The sequence below is a fragment of the Perca flavescens genome, chromosome 1, assembly GCF_004354835.1.
Source record: "Perca flavescens isolate YP-PL-M2 chromosome 1, PFLA_1.0, whole genome shotgun sequence".
Lineage (NCBI taxonomy): Eukaryota > Metazoa > Chordata > Actinopteri > Perciformes > Percidae > Perca > Perca flavescens.
This window is the reverse complement of record NC_041331.1, coordinates 29,573,540-29,593,539: the sequence shown is the minus strand read 5'-3', so window position 1 is coordinate 29,593,539 and position 20,000 is coordinate 29,573,540. Positions and strand designations below refer to the sequence as shown.

The 20,000-nt window shown below is 39.8% G+C and overlaps 1 protein-coding gene across 1 annotated transcript in view; it reads left to right on the top strand.

Moving 5' to 3' along the window:
* Window positions 1-20,000, top strand: part of ush2a (Usher syndrome 2A (autosomal recessive, mild)) — a 232,565-nt gene that overhangs the window by 191,740 nt on the left and 20,825 nt on the right. The window contains exons 68-74 of the mRNA XM_028606322.1: window positions 664-771; window positions 2,306-2,489; window positions 5,090-5,247; window positions 8,089-8,247; window positions 9,705-9,867; window positions 12,502-12,719; window positions 12,816-12,952. Of these exons, the coding sequence (XP_028462123.1) occupies window positions 664-771; window positions 2,306-2,489; window positions 5,090-5,247; window positions 8,089-8,247; window positions 9,705-9,867; window positions 12,502-12,719; window positions 12,816-12,952 (1,127 nt within the window). The remainder of the gene's footprint in view (window positions 1-663; window positions 772-2,305; window positions 2,490-5,089; window positions 5,248-8,088; window positions 8,248-9,704; window positions 9,868-12,501; window positions 12,720-12,815; window positions 12,953-20,000) is intronic.

Here is a 20,000-nt window from a genome sequence, read left to right as displayed (position 1 = left end):
TTTAGCAACTTCCAGTATTTAAATGTACTATAAAAGGTTCAATATAACACCAAAACCTGGTTTCCTTTGGTTGCAGTTAAAGGACCACTCTGTCGCTATGTGATTTCTTTTAGACTGCATAGCGGCTGCCTATAAATAAATCATGTCTGGATGCTGTAGCCTAAACGCATACCGAGGTATCATAATTATCATAGATCAAAAGCTGATGACATTACAGCGTTGGACCGGTCCTATCCCATGTCAGTTCCGCGGCTGCCCATCTTTACGTTGTTTCATTATTGAGTTATGGCATGCATAATTTAACACCGACAGATATGGATCCATCCGTTGAGAGAGTGTGGAAAGAACAGAGGGAGGGAGAGTGAAATGGATAGAGAGAGAAAGAAAACTGTTGAGAAGAGAGCTTGTGATACGTGGCGTGCAAGCTTTCTTCTCTCACTCTTTTACTTTTACCCACATTTTTTGTTGTGTTGTTAGGGTTCTCTCCCTCTTTATCCCCTTATATTGTATATCCCTCTGTTCATGTCATGTTTTAAAAAACTAATCTGCACAGTTTATTGTGTTAAGAATAAAAACGTAAACTTGACATAGAAAATATGTGTGCGATTTTCCATCCTTCATGTGCTTTTAACATACATATGTGTACATGTCTGTGTGCTACAGGTTTGCAGCCATACACAGACTACAGTTTTGTGCTGATGGCCTGCACAGCTGTCGGATGTGGAGCCAGCCTACCTTCCACGGGACGGACCTTGCAAGCCTCCCCTGCTGGTACACAAACACACACACACACAAACACACACACACACACACACACACTCATTGGTGACATTTATTTACAAATGAAGTGATCGATCCGATTCCACAGATCTTAAACATTTCCTATACCTATACCAGATCCAGAAAAATGAAAGGAATCTGCCATACATTTTTTGCACAAGAATGCATAGCAAATGTCAAATAAAAAATAATACATTAACAAAATGATGTGTGTATATATTTTAGCATTTTGTTGATATACTGGCAATTTTTTTACATTGTTCTCAATATATATATATTGTATAATTGATTATATTTTTCCTCTCCACTCCTCAATTCTCTTTTCTCCTCCCACTGCTCTCCTTTTTTGAATCCTCCCCCTCTGTTGTCCTTCTTTCGTCTCCCGTTACTATATCTCGCTACCCTTCACCTCTCTTTCTCTCTCTCACTCTCTCTTTCTTCTTCCTCACCGTTGACTACAGTGGAACGCAGCCTTTTTTTGTTGCCTGAATAAAATGCCGTCATGGATTTTTATTTATTACAGAACTTTACAACAGGATGATATTTCTTCTCTTCATCCACTTCTAATTACTTCATGTTCTCTCACTTCTCTTTCTCTCAAACGCCTCTCCTTCTCTCTTGTCTCCCGTGATCTTTTCCTTCCACATCTATTTTCTTTTTCTTCTTTCCTGATATTGCACATTTATATCTTCTCTGAGGTTTTGATATTTCTCCTATTTATTTTCAGTTAAATATCTCATTCTTTCCTTTTGTGCACCTTTTTAACCCCCGTTTACCTCACTTACCCATCTTTTGTCTTTCTTTCTACATATCTGATCTTTTTATTTATTGTTTCATGTAAATAAATTATATTTCTTCTTTTTAAGCTCCTCCTTCCAGCTACTCTCCACACTTCCTTGTGTCTAAATGTCCACCACATAATTTTATATAATCTAAAATACATTAATCTGTGTGATTTGAATTAATATATAAATACTGCATGATTGTGTTCAGTAAACACTTTTAACTAAATGTTGATTAAACTCTCCTTCTGCACACAGAGTTTAAGACCATTTTTGCGTTCCTTTTCATTTCAAATAATGGAATTACACATTACAACCTCATCCTGTCTGCCTGTCCTATGCTCTTTTCCTCTCCTGGTTTCATTATATTCTCATGAGAGAACTTGCTTTCTTCTCCATCACTGTAATAATTTGTGCCTCGGTAAATTTGTAATCTGCATTCTTATACAAATAAATGTCACTATTCTCAGTTACCAGTTAACAAAATAGTGATACAACCTGTCCTTAGTTAATGAAAAAAAAGGCTTTTAGATTTTCTGTTGTACACTTTGGTATCAGCAAGGTCTTTCTCAGGAAAAGTCCTGTTTGTGCACATGAGGTGATGCACTTTACTTTTAGTTTGTTTGGAATAAACAGAAAATGGACTACTAATTGATGATAGGTGCCAGTTATTACTGTAATACACAGTACTACACTGTACAGTAATGTGCAAAACCCCCTTTTCTTTCTTCTTTGCTTCTCAGGTGTATGGTCAAGCCCCAGACATCTGATAATAAACACATCTGCAGTGGAGCTGTACTGGGATCAGCCACCTCAGCCTAATGGACACATCTCCCAGTACAGACTGAACAGAGACGGTCACACTATTTTTACCGGAGACCACCGTGACCAGAATTATACTGACACTGGACTCCTGCCAAACCGCAGGTAGAGAGCATGCCCTCGCACACTTCACACACACACACATTAATGCAAACATATGCAAGTGTGTGTGCATGTGTAGAAGTCACAGATGCATAAACACACTTCACTTGTAGTTTCAGAATTAATCATGCTTTTAATTCCTACATTTTCCCATTTGAGTGTACGCATGTTTATATCGGGGTCACCCTGTTTTAAAAGCTCTCCTATCGTCCCATCCATGTTTCTCTCAGGACTGCACTCTGTATATGTCTGTTTGTGTCATTTGATGAGCAAATATTTGACATGCCAATGACAGACGCAAACATTACCACGCACACACATTAAAACACAAATCAGATTTGGCTTTTGCTTACAGACAGCAGTGGAGCGGAGATTTTATTTATCTGTTTATTTTCATTTAACCTTTATTAATCCGTGTCTTTTTTCTAAGATGGATTTTGTGTTTTAATTATGGGAGTGTAAAATGATACCCCCCTCTCCTTCCCTATCGCTCTCTCTTTCTCTTTCTCTTTCTCTTTCTCTCTTGGCCTTCTCTCTCCAGAGACTATTTCTCCTTTCCCCAAATAGACTTCTTGGGATAACACCCTGCAGTACTCCAATCTCCTGTGTGTGTGAGAAAGAGAAAGGAAGGAAAAAAGAAGATAGGACTGTATATGTGTGTGACGTTTAATTTTCCCTAATTCCAGATAGTCTGCCAGAAGGCATTCGCGTCGCGACCCTTCGCTTCTCATCACTTGTCTCGTTTCCTATTCACTTCTCTTTCCTCTCACCCTCCCTCCCCTCCCATCCTTTCCCTCTTACCTCATTCCTTTCCTCCTTCCCTTCTTTTCCCAATTTAGCCCTGCGCCAAGAATTACACAGGGAGCACCGGCCCCATTATCCAGGCAGTCTTGTGTGTGTTTTTGCCCGGGTGTGTGAGTGTGTACCCACGCATGCCTTTCTGTGTGCCATGTGTCTGTGTGTGAGACTGCTCAAAGTGGCCATTGATTATTTATGACAATGTTGATTAGCTGTCACTTTGCTTCGGCAGCCCAGGAAGTGTCTAAGATGACGAGAGAATTAACCTATTCCCTCTGGCTGGCCCCGCAGGACACACACACACACACACACACACACACACACACACACACACACACAGCCAAACAGCTGCAAATGCCCTACTCACCGATTACCAACCACACACACACACACACACACACACACACACACACACACACACACACACACACACACCATTTTACTTTTGCTATCCCAAGGCGGTGTTTACCTTTAAGTAAATATCTTCCAGTGATGAAGTGTTTAAATTCATTCCCCCACTGAAACCTTATGCCATGATACAGTTCTCCCTCTCCATCACACTCAGGCTCTGCTTTACTCTCTTCCTCTCATGTATTCTCTCACTCTTTCTATCTCTTCTCTCCATAGTTGGTGTGTCTCAGTGAGGTGTATTTATTTGTTTTTCTTTGTGTGTATTTATTTGTTTTTCTTGTATGTTTCGTGTATCTGTGTTTGTGTGTGTGTGTGTGTGTGTGTGTGTGTGTGTGTGTGTGTGTGTATAAGAGTAACATATGAGTAGTTTTAATACCTCTTCCTGACTGCGTTCTAACCCACTGCAGAGGTGCTAATGGCCTTCTGTTTAAAACGCTCTGCGCAGGAACAATAACCCAACACCACCACCTATTAATGCATGTGTGCCGGAGTTTATAGCAAATTAAAGGCTTTTAATGTTAAATGGTAGCCCACTTACACAGCTAATGTAGGCTTTAGCACCAGCCAGCCACACACTCTTAAAAGGGAAATCTATCTTATGATGTCATGGGCGAGAGAGGTACAGAGTGGGACGTGAGGGGCAGCGAGATAAATGAAAGAGAAGTGTATGACGGAGAGGGAGAAAGAGGAAGAAATGGACCTCAAGTGCAGTCACTGCATGAGCTTACACACACGAACATGTGCACACAATACACATATGTTTGAATCTATTTTGAATTTAAGGGCCGGTTGCAAGAGGCCATGATTTTGTCTTTCCAGTGAGTTGTTTGATCAGTTAAACACTACAAGAAAGCCCACAATTCTAGGTATTTTTTGGGCAATGTCATGCTGCATTTTTGTCGGAAACGTTACAGCCTAGTTGTTCTTAATGCATTCGTTTTTTTGTGATGACACAAATTTTGTTCAACAATATTTAGTGCTACTGTGCTAATGCAAGGCTGGGGACTTAAAGTGGTTTTCAATTAATATTTTTCAGTCAATGTGGTATGGTAAGATGACACATGTCACATATAATTCAAATAAATTAAATATATTTTCATGAAATATAGGTTTTGGTTCTACCTGGTCGTAACTGACAGGACTGGGTAGAAACTGGTGAAAAGTGCTAACACATTTCAGCATATATTTGGGATATATTAATAAAATCTCATTCATTTTTTGACGGTGTAAGCCATGATCCTGACATTGGTACTGTTTTGTGTGAAACTGCCCTGTTAACACTGTCTTTCTGCATATTCCTTCCTTCTCCCTTGATCCCTCATTTCTCTGTGTCCCTTTTCTGCTGTCTCACTGCTGCTTTCTCCACACCCTTCTTTACCTTGCCATCTCTTCAGGTATATGTATAAGCTGGAGGCCAGTACAGAGGGTGGGACTGGTGTGAGTGACAAATATGTTATACAAACACCAGTTTCCTGCCCCGCTGGGATCCAACCTCCCCACAATGTGACAGTGTCAGGCCCCCACTCCATCTCTCTTGCCTGGACCACTCCTGGTGAGTAGCTATCTCACGATGGACGGACGGACGGATGGATGGATGGATGGATGGATGGATGGATGGATGGATGGATGGATGGATGGATGGATGGATGGATGGATGGATGGATGGATGGATGGAAGGAAATAATTTTTAGTGGAGAGTATTTGGTATGAATCACAATGGCATCACAGATTAGACACTGTGTTTTGATTTCTGGTGATAGAACTAACTTGTTTATGTTGGTGTATGTTATGTTTGGTAATGATGATTTATATAAAGCGAGGTGTATTGTAGTACTTTATTGTAGTGCTGTAGTACCTTAAAAACAGATGCGTATCTCCCTGAAAATCATTTCAAAAGCCTGTTGAAAAGTCAAAGATAATTAGATTAAATTATCCTGTAGACTGTTGAGGAGCATTGACAATATTATTAAATGCATACTTTAACAAAACATTTCCAGAACCAGTGGTTCCTTCTAATCTGTTGGTGTTTGGATGTGCCATTAACCAGTCAAACCTCTGACTTATTCTAATGCATGCACAAACAAATGCTTTGTAGTGGCATTGTGGGTAATTGTTTGATCACTGAGAAATGGCCGCGGAGTTCCAGAGAAGCTCAATTCAGTGTTTGTAAGAATTTTTTCAGAGGGGAAGACTTCAACTGACCTAACTTTCTAACATAGAGATCCCTTAACATGCAGCGAGAGCATTCAATGACAACAATGAGTACAATTAATTCATTCTCTCAGAAACTGGAAACAGAGTTAACATGATACATACAGTCTCTTACCACAGTTATTTCCCAGAAAAAAAGTATTCTACATAAAATGATTTCCCAATAATCTAAATACTGTAACACTAACCAACATTAAAGCAATGGTTGTCACACCTATTGGGTTTAGCTCGACAACACCGAAACAAATTATACTCACCATATTAAACTGAGCAGAGAGAAGTTTTTCCCTTTGATATGAGGAGACAGAGAGAGGGGTCACACTGAAACAAAAGCCCTGAGTAGTTTTCCATTTACCTTCTGGCCTTTCAAGACCTGGACACACACAAACACACACACACACACACACACACACACACACACACACACACACACACACACACACACACACACAGGTTTACATGAGCATAAACTCAGAGTGTTTCAACTCTAAGTTTCATGCTTATGGGGCAGTGATTGTCTGCCCTAACCCATCTATCATTGACTATTACTCTCTCATTAGGCCGATTTCCTATTTCAGAAACCGCTTATAAGGCCAACTAGCACAGACACTTTACTTTGTGTGTGTGTGTGTGTGTGTGTGTGTGTGTGTGTGTGTGTGTGTGTGTGTGTGTGTGTGTGTGTGTGTGTTTTGTTTCTGTATATTTGTGTCTGTGTTTATGCATGCATTTGTATATGTGTGTGTGTGTGCACGTCACTGGAGATATTTCCATAGGCAGGCCTATTCTATCGTCATTACAGGTTGATTTTAAAGGTGAGGAAATATCAGCTGGGTTCTCACGCTTGGTTAACTCCCTGAGCCCAGAATCTGGAGTGTTTTCGACTTGTGTGTGTATGTGTGTGTGCCAGACTCTCTGACAGTGTGTCTGTCAGTGTGTATGTACATGCACATGTGTTTATATTGCATATAGCATATATTGACTGTCAAAGCACTGACATATGGCTATTAAAAAGACATTTACTCTAGGATCAATTGCTTCATCATGGTGTTTGTGCCTGTGTGTGTGTGTGTGTGTGTGTGTGTGTGTGTGTGTGTGTGTGTGTGTGTGTGTGTGTGTGTGTGTGTGTGTGGTGTGAATGTTTTTTTGCTTGTATGTAAGAATACATGTGTGCATTTGTAATTGTGGGATCATGTATGTGAAATAGAAGATGGCAAAGCAGCTGATTGGTTGTAAATAATAGAACTTAAATATTACAGTGATGATTAAACCGTTGTGGCTGAGCACCACAATGATCAAAGAGAGATGCATTATGTCCCCTGTGCGTGCGTGCGTGCGTGCGTACGTGCGTGCGTGCGTGAGCTCATGATGTAAAAAGCTTCATGTGCTGAAGTCTGAGGTGTGTGTGTGTGTGTGTGTGTGTGTGTAGCTGCTTGTGTGCATATGTGAGTTGGGGGGTGAATAATTGAAGTCTTTCATTTGTCTGGTAATCAGTTCGTTCTCGAGATATCCAGAGTTCATGAATGTTGAATAACCCATCACAATACAGTTGGCCTGAATTATGGAAAAACCTCCGATGAGAATATTAACAAAGTCTAGGTGTGTGTTTCTGTGTGGGTGTTTCTGTATGTATACATGTGTGTGCTTTGTCTGGTTGTGAGACCACTGGGCCAGGATTGTGAAGGCAAGATCAGTCGGTTTTAAGATAAAAATATGACCAAATATGTTGGTGTGCTGATAGAAAATCATATATTGTACTTCCTTACTTTCATTTATTCATATTCAACTATTTGAATGCAGACTACAACTTTTAATGATCACATACAAACATTTGGGCTTACCTATATTTTATACTGTATACAATACAATTCTGTCAATATAAAGTTACCTAACATGACCATGTTTAAAACTGACCATGATGTAAGTCTTCCTTGAGTGAGCCTATAAGTAGTGAATTACAATCAAAATGTATTTACCTTACAAAGAATAAGAAGAAATAATCTCAGTCAACTGCCTTTTTTAGTAAAATGTGCATGGTACAGCCTATTGTTTGTAGGCTGAATGCTCTTTTTTTGCAACGTGAATCGGACAATGACCTTCAGATGTTAAAAATGTCGTGCTGCTGTTTTTAAACATGCTAAACTAAAGATAATCATATACCATGTGTCTTTCTGCTTTTCCACAGCTCAGCTGTACAGCAGCCAGCCTGTAAACTACAACATCCTGTTCAATCCAGGAAGTGAAAGAGCCATAATGCATCATGCTGGCCAAGACCGGCACCTCACTGTGACAGGTCTAGAGCCATTCACCACCTACTACATCAGAGTCCAGGCCTGTCAAATTGGTATGTATTAGGTTATACTGATTTCAGTTTGAATGTTTTACTATCATTGACAGGACCATTAGTTGTGCGGCATAAAGAAAGTTGCGGAGCAGTTTTGTATCTGAGTGGTTACTACAACGCTCTGGGTCCAATTCCAGCCTTGGGACCTTTGTTTCATGTGACACCCCTATCTCTTAAAAGAAATTTTAAAAAGATTACAAAGTTGGGAAAATACATCAAATTCTTACACTGTTAAATTGAGAAAATGAATGAGTTTAGCATAGAGAAACTGCTGTAGGCTACATAGCAGCACTATTTAACATAGCACACTCTATAATCCTGAACATTGTCCTTCCACTGAAATGTGTATCAACTAACACAGATTTAATCTCAATGCCCACTAAAGATTGCCAAACAAATTAAAATCCTGTGGGTGCTAAATAAACCTTGTTAGATGCATCTGATCATTTTCCATCTACTGCATATTGTGATGTGAGGGGTGGGAAGACCTATGCAGTGAGTGGCTAACCAATCATTAAGCAGAGATGTCAGAGATATCTGTTGCTAATGGCCCTTTTCCACTGGCATGGTATAGCCCACTTTAGTCGTGCTGTAGCATGTTGATGCGTTTGAACAACAGCCTAACAGAAGGGGATGACCACGCTGACCTGACCTGTGATGTGACGGTTTTGCTTGCTACCAGGGCTGAACAGGATCGCATTTAGCCCCTAACAGAGCTGTGTTAGTAAACAGAGTGACTCAAAATGGTACCATCATGCAAGTGTTGAGAGAGGAGCATCTAAAACAATAATGTTTCAAATGTACCATTTTGTTTTACCATGTTTGTGGTTAGTTGTTGTTTCCTGATTTTGACAATGGATTTGAAGAGGATGGATTTGAAGACGATGGAATCAGCGATCGACTGTTCCATGACAAATTTCAGGAACATGGTTGTGTGGTTGGAGGAAAGACTTTGAAATTAAAAACATCTACAGAAATGAACAGACAGATTGTCAGCCATGGGGATTGTCGGAACTGCGAGAAAGAATTCAGAAATTCAGAAAAGAAAAATAATTTCTTAATGTATGTATGTTCTTTATGCCCAAACTCTCTCCAACTCATCATTTATTGGCTTTAACTCCACATGAATGGTCTTTTAAATAATAGGCCAATGTGTGATTATGCATTAGCATAACATAAACTGGAACACTCTGGTCAGTAATAGCTTTTACAAATGGATCAGCTATTCCTTGTACATCAGCAATGTCCTTCAGTGTTACAACAGTAAATTCTGGTTTAAAAAAAAAAGCCGTATTGCTTGGCTCAGTACAGGTATTCCCATCCTTATGGAAAAGTAGCATATATTATCACTATGGTGTACTGATATATTTGTTTCATTAATTTAAAAGAAAGACAACTTTCTTTTCCTAGAAATGTGTGTGTTTTGTGACAAATTGCTCCCATTTTGCCCCTTGGAGATGGTTGTGGAGTAGGAGGGGGTGTGTATGTCCGGACCTTAGAAACCACCCCAGAAGGTCTGCTGCCTCCCACAGTAAAAGCAGCTGGAGCCAGTGTTCTGGAGATTCGCTGGTCTCCCCCCAAAAAACCCAACGGACTCATCACATCCTACCATATATACAGGTAACATACACACAATAACACATGTATACTGTAGGCATAGATCACAAGTTTTATCATGATACGATATTATAATGATTCTTTGTACAATGGTACGATATTTGTTGATAGCAATTTGATTCAATTCAGGGGCCTGTGATCGATATGAGACAATATCATGAGCCCATTTAACACACTCAATTACTTTTATATCAATTCACAAAAAGCGACCAAAATATGATTTGACAGTTTTGTATCTGAGCTCTTCCAGACATTTAAATGAAAAACAAACTATTCTTTCTAATAAAAAATAATGTATAAGTGGGATTTTCAAAATAATGACGCATCTCAAAGATGATATATATCATTATTTTCACTTGCATTGATGATATTGGATCGTTGATCATTAAAGTGACATATAGATCCAGATTGATGTATCATTGCACACCAAATATACTATATATATATATACAGCTAAAAACATTTAAATGGGCATTGCATGTGCAGTACACTGAGACATATGACCAGTGTCTGCTTTATTATGTATACTAGTGCTGGTTAAGGCACCCTTTTTTTCTTCTGGAATTTTTAGAGGCTTGGATTCAACAAGGTCCTGGCAACATTTCATAAACATTAAACAGACCTTAATGATTTCACTGAGGGCACATTCCACCATATACCAAAAATAATGTAATGGGTTAAGATCTAAGGAGCAAACAGACACATTTTTTCTTGTCTTCAGCTTTTAGCTTTGTGTATTGTTTTCCTCATTTAATTACCCTGTGAAGTAAACAAGGCATTTTTACCCACAAAAATTATAGTTGAGCAGCCATTTCTGAAAATGAACATACAATTGTTGTGTTTTATTTACATGTAGACTGTCTGTCTGGAGGAGCAAGACTGTTTTTGATTATGAGAAAGTGGATTATGAAGTATACAGTAAACATACAAACAACTACACCATACAAAAAAGCGTTTTTCACAAAAAACAATGTGATAATGTCCTTACATTATTTACTTAGTCTATCACTCCAACACTAATGAACCAGAAGTAACACACCTAAATAACATACACATACTCTGTGCATACATATAATATGCATATTTACCTTTACATACAGAAAAGCGTTTAGTGATATATCATCAGGCAAATGTCTGCTTACGAATCTACGTACTTTGTGTGTGTGCGTGTGCATCTGTGCGGGTGTATTAATGCATGCTGAAGGTCGTGGTCTGGTTGTTGACCAAAGACTGTGTGATCTGTATGCAGGGTCAGACCAGACTAAGCCCTTTAAGTCCTCAGGAAACACACATTAGCATAGCAGTTCACACAGACACACACACTGACACACCTGGCATGATCCTACTCAGGCAGACAGGGACTTGGATAAAATAGGAAAATATCTCTCTCACTTACACGTGAAACCCTACATAATCACAGACAGAGGGGCTTACCAAGACATAAGGGTGCTTGCATCAGCCAGGGACTTACACATGATGTTAAAGACGTGATGTTACATTTTTATTTAAATTCCACACAAAGTGTGCTTATTTTCAGTATGCTAAAGTATACTAAGATATATTAACATTCATTTAGATAACATAATTAAAAAATACCTTTTTCCTTTTATTTGAGCATAATTCAAGTGTATTTTGAATATATTGCAAATACACAAAAAGTAAAACATTAATATACAGTACTTTTATTACTTCACTTTGAAAATAATGTAGTATTTGGGTAGCCAAAGCTTCTCAGAAAGGCTTAACCCTCATGTTGTCTTTCCGTCGACCTGCAACTTTTAGTTTTTCTGTGTTAAAATTTGAAATGAAAAACCTTTATCAACACTTTGGCCATCTTTTTCGACACTTTTGTGGCTTTCCCCGATGTTTTTGTCACTTTTTTCAACATTTGTTGACTTTTTCTGAGCCTTTTGAAGTTTTTGTGGGTTTTTTCTCAAACTTTTTTTTTTTGACATTCATCTTTTTTGACATTTGTGTCACTTTTTTCAACGTTCTTTTGTCAATTGTTTTTTCTTCAAATGCTATGAAATTGACAAAACACCCAAATTCAATGAAAGTAGTAAACTGATTATTTATTTAACTTGTTAAGAGCGTTGTATGGAACCATCCACGTTATTTTTTTTGATAATTTCTTTGAAAGAAAACCCAAATTTCTGATATAGAAACTTTTTGAAAATGGGTCAAATTTGATCAAGGACAACAGGAGGGTTAAAAACTAGAGGGACCTCTGCCAAAGCAATGCCCTATATCTCATGTTAACGAAAGTAAGAAATAATTTGTGTATCTGCCCTGTAATTCGGACCTGCTCCCAATTTTGATGGGTTCTTCCTTGGCCCATACTACACTCTTCCACCAAGTTTAATGACAATAAGGACTGTAGTTTTCCCATAATTCTGCTTACAAGCAAACAAACAAACAAACAAATCAAACCGAAAACCTATCCTAATCCTAATCCTTGGCAGAGGTTACAATAATAATACTGTATTGATTAGCTATTCAAGCATATCTTACGTACAGCTTGTCATATACTAAGTACAACTTAAAAGGTTACATAACTTTTAAGTGTTATTATTTAGATAAATAAAAATATTAACATATTTTCATGAATGGCTGATTCAAGTATTCATTCTGTTATAGGCGTCCAGTAGGAACAGAGGAGGAGCTCCTGGTTTTTATCTGGTCCAGTGGTCCTTTTGAATTTTTTGATGCAAGCCCTGCCCTGCGACCCTTCAGCTACTTCCAGTACAGGGTTCGCTCCCACAACTCCAAAGGCTCAGTTCTGAGCCAATGGGCTTTAGCTCAGACCTTACAGGCAGAACCACAAGATATGGCCTCTCCCACTGTCACACCCACTGGTGAGTTCACCAAGTCACATGAAAACTGGTATAGTTAAAATGTTCCTGTATTAAATCAATCACTGTAACAGTCCCTTATGCTGTGCACGTTGACAGGCCCATACTCAGTCCATCTGAAATGGAGTGAACCAGGAGAGCCCAACGGTCTCATTTCCCATTATAGACTAGTTTACAAGAAGCACCAACAGGACCCAACGCTCAATTCAACTGCTGTTACTGCTCTAACTGTAAAGGTAAATGCACACATACATGTAGATGCACACACACAAGCACACACACACGCACAGTGAATTCTGGATTACAGGAGCGTAGGTGCATATATCTGTGAGAAAAATCTCCTCCTAGATCACATTTTCTTATATAATTTGGCGCAAAGGAATCTACAGTATCTTCTGATAAGATTGCTCATGCAAGCAAAAACTGAAACACATGCATAACATGCCTGTACATGTTCATGTATAATTCCCAAGCATTACAAAATAAATAAAAAGTATATGGACAATATATATAATATACAGTATATGTGTGTGTGTGTGTGTGTGTGTGTGTGTGTGTGTGTGTGTGTGTGGGTCTATTGTCATTTGTGATGCATGTGAAGAAATTTGGACTCTACCTGTGGTGCTGGTGCCATCTGTTTGCCAGTGAGGGGCCTGAAGACACACACACACACACACACACACACACACACACACACACATACACACACTGCCCATGGCCTGCTATTCTCCAGGGCCCTTCCCACAAGTCTGTGCTATGTATGCCTGATTCTCCAACACAGGAAATAACTATGAGCAAGCTCCCTCAAACCAAACACACACACAGAAGCAGTGTTGGGATAGTTACTTTTAAAATGTTTTAGGTTAGAAGATTACTGAATGCATGTTCCATTAGATTACTCAAGTCAAGTAGCATATTCAAAATTATTTGGATTACTTTTGGAATACTTCAAAATCATTTTGCTGAGCATATCTGTCTGGGTCACTCTGAATGTAGTTAAAGAGATACTTTGCCAATTTTAAACCAGCTTTGTGTCATCTTAGTGTGGGCAGTGTGTGCAGATAAAGGATCTCGTCGGACCTCCACTGGTTAAACTTAGATGCAGTAGTCATCCATTAATTATTTTTTTTATCTCTGACAACAGAAACGAAGAGAAACAAAGAAACAAAAACATGATCAAAAGAGATACATACAGATTCAAAAATGGAGAAATAAGGAGAAGAATGAAAATAAAAACATTGATATCTGCAGACTTACAGAAATAAATGTCAAAAGTCAGACAGACAGATTGGAAAACCAAATAACAATACAGCTGGTAGAGAAGGTGTGAAAGACAAAAGAAAAGAGGACAAGAATAAGGGAGACCAAAAGAGAGTGTGGAGGGGGGAGAAAAGACAAGTGAAGAAACAAGAGGGGGCGAGACAGAGTGATACATAGGGAAAGGAGGGAGGAAAGTGAAAGGGGGAGTAGTGGTAGAGGCATAGATCTATATTCTGTCCATACGAGTGGCCTCTTCTCCCTCTGTGACCTTTGGCTTGTCACTCATAATTAATACAAGATGTAAATGGAGACCTTTCACCTTCTCATTGATATGGAACACTCTGTGTTTGTTTGTGTGTGTGTGAGAGCCTCATTGACATGGCATAGACTTATTTTGGTGGCGGTCATTTGTCACGCAGGTGTCTTCACCACATGCGCTCCGTTGTTTAGGAATACACAAAGAGGGAAAATGAGAAACAAAGTTCTGAGCAAACTTGAAATAAGCAACTACATAGGATTTTGTAACATTTGTGTCTTGGCTTTGTGTTGAAAGTGATGTTTGATATATTGGATAGATGTTTTAAATGAAGTTGAGGTTTAAGAGATAGACAACAAGCAAGCCGTTACAAGGATTACTCTAATCTAGGAGGCAGGGAAAGGGACATTTTGAAAACATAGTGTAAAACTATCCAAAAAAATCGAATAACAAATCCTGTAGTAGATTTATCATTTATTGTAGATATGGATAGAAATGGGAACATCTTTCTTTTTTTAGCCTTAATGAGAGATTGCCAGAAGTGACATTAAGAATTCGATCTCTATTTTCCTTTTCTTTTGTATGCTCTATCATCATATCTTCCTCATTACTTAGTTAACATTTTCTATCCTTAATGTTCACTAATCCACTCATTCTTTTCTGCTCATCATTTCTTAGTTTGTGGATATATTGTGTGTGCATGTGTGTCTCTGTCCGTTAGGTATTTGTGAATTTGTGTTTGTATTGATCTCAGGCTGGGCTGGGAACCCTGCTCTGTGCCAGCTTGGCTGATTAATGGGGTCGTCATGGCAATCGGACGGAATGAGGGTACGAAGCGCAGGCAGCCTGCCTCACTAGACCCCTACGCGCTGCCTGGTGCACACACAGTCTCACACACAAATTCCCTCTCCATGCTTTACACTTTTCTGACAGACATGTAAGTCACTCACACAACCCTGTCGAGTTGCTTTTCTTTCATTGTGGTTCCCTTACTTCCCTTACCTCTTAAATTTCTTCCTCTTGGTGTTCACTCTTTACTCTTTTTTTTTTCATCCCTCAATCCAGCTCTTTTTTCTGCGCTGTTTGCATTTCCCATCTCTGGATCAGGATCATTTTGCTCACCAAATTCTGGCCAAGGGCTTTAGTGGGCAACTAACCTTTGTTTCATGCACCTGCCCTTACCTCATGCCTCTCTATGATCCTTTCCTCTCCTCCATCTTTCGCCCTTTCTTTCTTTTACCCTTTTTTTCCTGCTCACATTTTTCACTACCTTGCAAGCCTTCCACATTTTTCAGCTTGTTATGTCATTTTCTCCCTCCTCAATCCCTCCCCTCTCTGGTCTCTGTCCTGTTTTCCTCTACCTACTGTACATCTCCTTCCACCCCACCCTTAATTTCCTCAGCTCCTCTTTTTCATCTGCACTTTTCTCTCACCATTTTGACAAACATTTGTTTTAACCTCTTCCACCTTTAACCCTTCTCTACACCTTCTCAGTCTCCCCAACTCTTCCCTTACTCCCTTTGCAGCTCATTTTCCTTCTTCAGACACTCTTCTCTCCTCCTTTGCATCTATCACTGATCTTTTCTCATCCACTTTTTAAATCCTTCTGCCTCATGTATTTCTCTGCCTACCACCTCCTTCTTTCTCCTCTTTTACTCTTCTGTCCTTTCCTCCCTCCCTTGGCTCTTCCAGATGTTACACTGTGGCCCTTGGGATCACTGGTGAACTTAGTCCACGTGTGTGTGTGTGTGTGTGTGTGTGTGTGTGTGTGTGTGTGTGTGTGTGTGTGTGTGTGTGTGTGTGTGTGTCTGTGTCTGTGTGGGTGTCTGTGTGTGTGTCTGTGTTTTACTGTGGATACATATGTCTGAATATTCTTGCGTGTGTGCCTGTGTGCATGCATAACATATTTTTGTGTGTTTGTGTGTGTCAGCGTGTGTGTGCGTATGCGTGCGTGTGCTGTATTAATACATCCCATTGATCAGAGCAAGACCCCTGACAGTCATCATCCCTGAGAACCATCTGGCCGACGCCTGACGCTCCCTCACCCAAACACAAGCTGACACCCTATTAATCTGCTACCGCCATGCATACATACGTGTGTGTGTGTGTGTTATGTTTTAGTGTGTGTGAATGGATGAATCAGTGAGAGCATGTGGAAGAGAGAGTGTGTAGAGTATGCGTTAACATTTTTGCCATATACATGTTTCTGTGTACACGTGCATGCATGCATGTGTGCGTGTGTGTATGTGCTCCAACCCCAATCCGTGCACACACATACGAATGTGTACACACACCACTCCGCCATCCGCCAACAACAGCCGGCGCTGAAGGGAGCTGAAGGGTGCTTGGAAATTAAGGTTATTACACAAATTGAGCCATATGGTCTAAATATTTCAGAGCTGAAATTTACTAGGCAATAAAAATGGCCCCTACCTCGGTAATGGTGTAAATTACAGCTTAACCACCAGCGCTAATGATGTCCTTCTGTACACCCCGTAACCAACCGTACATGAAGGACACATTGTTTAAAAAATACCCCAGGAAAATAGAGAGAGAGAGAGACAGAGAGTGAGAGAGAGAGAGAGAGAGAGGGAAATAGAATGGGGATAGAGGAATAAGGATCAGGGAAACATGGGTAAGAGGGAAGTGAAAAAGGTGAGGGAAAAGGAGAGATAGATAGAGAGATGAGAGAAAGAGAGAACGTGATTAATATAAAGTAGATAGAGAGAGAGAGAGAGAGAGAGAGAGAGAGAGAGAGAGCTAGCAGCATGTTTACAATCTGTTAGTTTACCTTTAAGAGCCCGTCAGAGAGTGCGGGACAGCGAGGGCCAGCCGGCGAATTGTGTCTTAAAGCTGACATGAGGTTTCTGTGTGTGTGTGTGTGTGTGTGTGTGTGTGTGTGTCTGTGTGTCTGTGTGTGTTTGTGTGTGTGTGTGTGTGTGTGTGTGTGTGTGTGTCACCTGCACAGTCACAATGTGTGTGTTAAGGCATGCGCAGTTGGGAGATGCATAAAAGTATGGACATGTTATCAGAATGTGTAGTGTGTTCTTTGACATGAATGGTCTGCAGGTGCGTTAAATAATTAGATTTAGACAAAGAAGTAACAGTGTTGAACACAGGGTGTGAATACATAGTATGAATACAGATGCATGGTTTGGGAATACTGTATGTTGGCATGTGTTTCAGACTGACACATGGGTTTGCCTGGATATGCACAGTGAGGATGTGATCAAATAGGATACAGTTGTACCTGCTTATATGCCAGGAAAAATGTGAGTAGCACCAAGAATACTGAGAATAGCTTAGCTGGAATGTTTCCTGGTTAACATGCAAGTGAGCTAACAAAAGTACAAAAGATGATCACATTGTTGAAAAGAAATATTAGATTTGCTTTCACTCGATGAAGTGGGTGGAAAGCCCATTGTATGGCAAGTATTTGATTGCTCACTAGAAAAATGTATCATTGTCCGAACAGTTGCCACACTGCATTACCTTTAAGAAACAACTTAAAGAAGTAGTTTTGGGAAACATACCTAATTTGTGTTCTTGCTGAGAGGTAGATAAGAAAATCGATACCACTCTCTTATCTGTTGGAAAGATATGAAGCTACAGCCAGTTAGCTTAGCTTAACATGAAGACTAGAAGCAGGAGAAAACAGCTAACAAAGTAACAAAATCCTCCTACCAGCAGCTCTAAAGCTCAGTAAGTAACACATTATAAATCCTTTGTTTAATCCATACAAAAACAGATGTATGAAAATGACAAGTTGCATGTTTTCTTAAGTTGCAGTCCATTGAGCTCTCTCAGCAACCATTGCTTTAACATCAAATTCAGGATATAATATAATAGAAAGATATAAAAGAAAATATCCAGGTATTCATAGTTTACATTATGTATTTCAATAGGACTGACCGATTTTAGCTATTTTAAATATAGAAATAAAAGATTTGGCAACAGCTTTTCTCCTGCACTTGTTGCTTTGTACCCTCTCTTACTTTCTGTTCAGTTATCCTCTTTGGGTCACTTAACCACCAAAGAGACAAAGTGGAGGATGGAGGGTGGTCAAAAGAATAGAAATGACAAGGCTTTGCCCTTGCTCTCAGTGACACCCTTTAACAAATGAGGGAGACAAAGGAGTGGAGGCAAGAGAGCAATGCAGAGTTGAGTGCACATAGGGTGAGGAGACAGGAGTGAGGAGGTTGAGAGGGGAGGAGGAGACAGGTGAAGAGAGGAAGGACGGCTTAAAGGAGAGAATAAGGAGACTTGGATGCAGAGTTTGTTGGGCCATCGGCCTATCAGACCTCTTAGTTCGAGGTCTCCAACTCTGATTGGAGGGCTCTCAGCATTCTGCATAAACAGCCAAATAATCAGGTTGCAACACGTCCTCTTCTCCTCACTGCAATCTTTCTCTCTGCCTCCTCGTCTTTTTCACAACTCCTCCCTCCATCACTCCATACTGCTGAGTCTTCTCCTCCATCACTCAATTTCCATCTGGGTTTTCTCTACCTCTGTCACAAATGATCATTTTTTTATGTTCCACCATCTTTACCCTCCTCCATTCCCTGTTCTTCTGTCTTCCTCTCACTCTTTCAAGTGAGTTTATATACTCCTACTTCCTCTTCTCTTCCTCCCTCTCTCTCTCACTCTCTTCCTTTCAGTAATGACAGGTTCTGTATTATTGTGTGTCTGTCTGTGAAGAGGCCACACCATCCAGTGTAGTGCTCTCCACTTGTCTTAATGGGTGTTTAGTGCAGCAACTGCGATATGATGGTCATCACTTTAGAAGAATGCAAAGTGTGAGCGCTTATAAGAGAGAAAGAAAAAAAGGTTTTGTATATTTGTGATCACCGAGTTCATTCAACTCTGGAGGATAGCATGTGGATGCGTAAGTGTGTGTGTGGAAATTTGTAACTGAATCCTTGTCAAGTGTTTGTTTTGGACGTGGGCTTTGTTTCTCTTTCATACATGAAGTTATGGCTTTATGCAGTGCTCTATATTGGCCTCCATGGTGAGGCCAGTCAAAGCAGTTATGTGAAAAATCTTAAATTCACTGCCATAAACATGACTATAGTTCAGCTTAGTTTTAGTTCAGTTTTGTTCCACATCTCTACCCACCCAAAGACACCAAAATAGAGGAAGAGGATTTTTGTAGAACAGTGGCTTTTGTGTTTCACATGGTGCTTTTATTTACAGCCCTTGCCCTTGATTGATTATTTCTTTCTTTTTTTTTATTGGATTTGTTTAACCAACTAGTTGTCACTTAAATCCAGCAGCCCTTGTAAATGTTTTCTTTCTTTTTATAAAAGAAAAAGGTTATTGAATTGCCTTTCCTGATGAAATAAAGCTTTAATAAAATTGCGTCCAAACTAATTTCAGGAGATTTTAAAGCATACCGTCCCTCTCTCGCCAGAATTTGTCCACTGGTCTTTGGCCACATCACACACACACACACACACACACAGACACACACACACACACATGCATATATACACAGCAAATATGCTGTTCCTTGGGTCTAGAGCCGCCAAAGCTAATCATGTCTGTCTGTGTGAAGTGGGCTTGCTTGTTCCAGACCCCTGCAGTCCCTCTCTATGTCTGTTCTGGCCACAGACAAAAACACATGCCTATTGGCACTGTGTGTGTGTGTGTGTGTGTGTGTGTGTGTGTGTGTGTGTGTGTGTGTGTGTGTGTGTGTGTGTGTGTGTGTGTGTGTGTGTGTGTGTGTGTGTGTGTGTGTGTGTGTGTGTGTGTGTGTGTGTGTGTGTGTG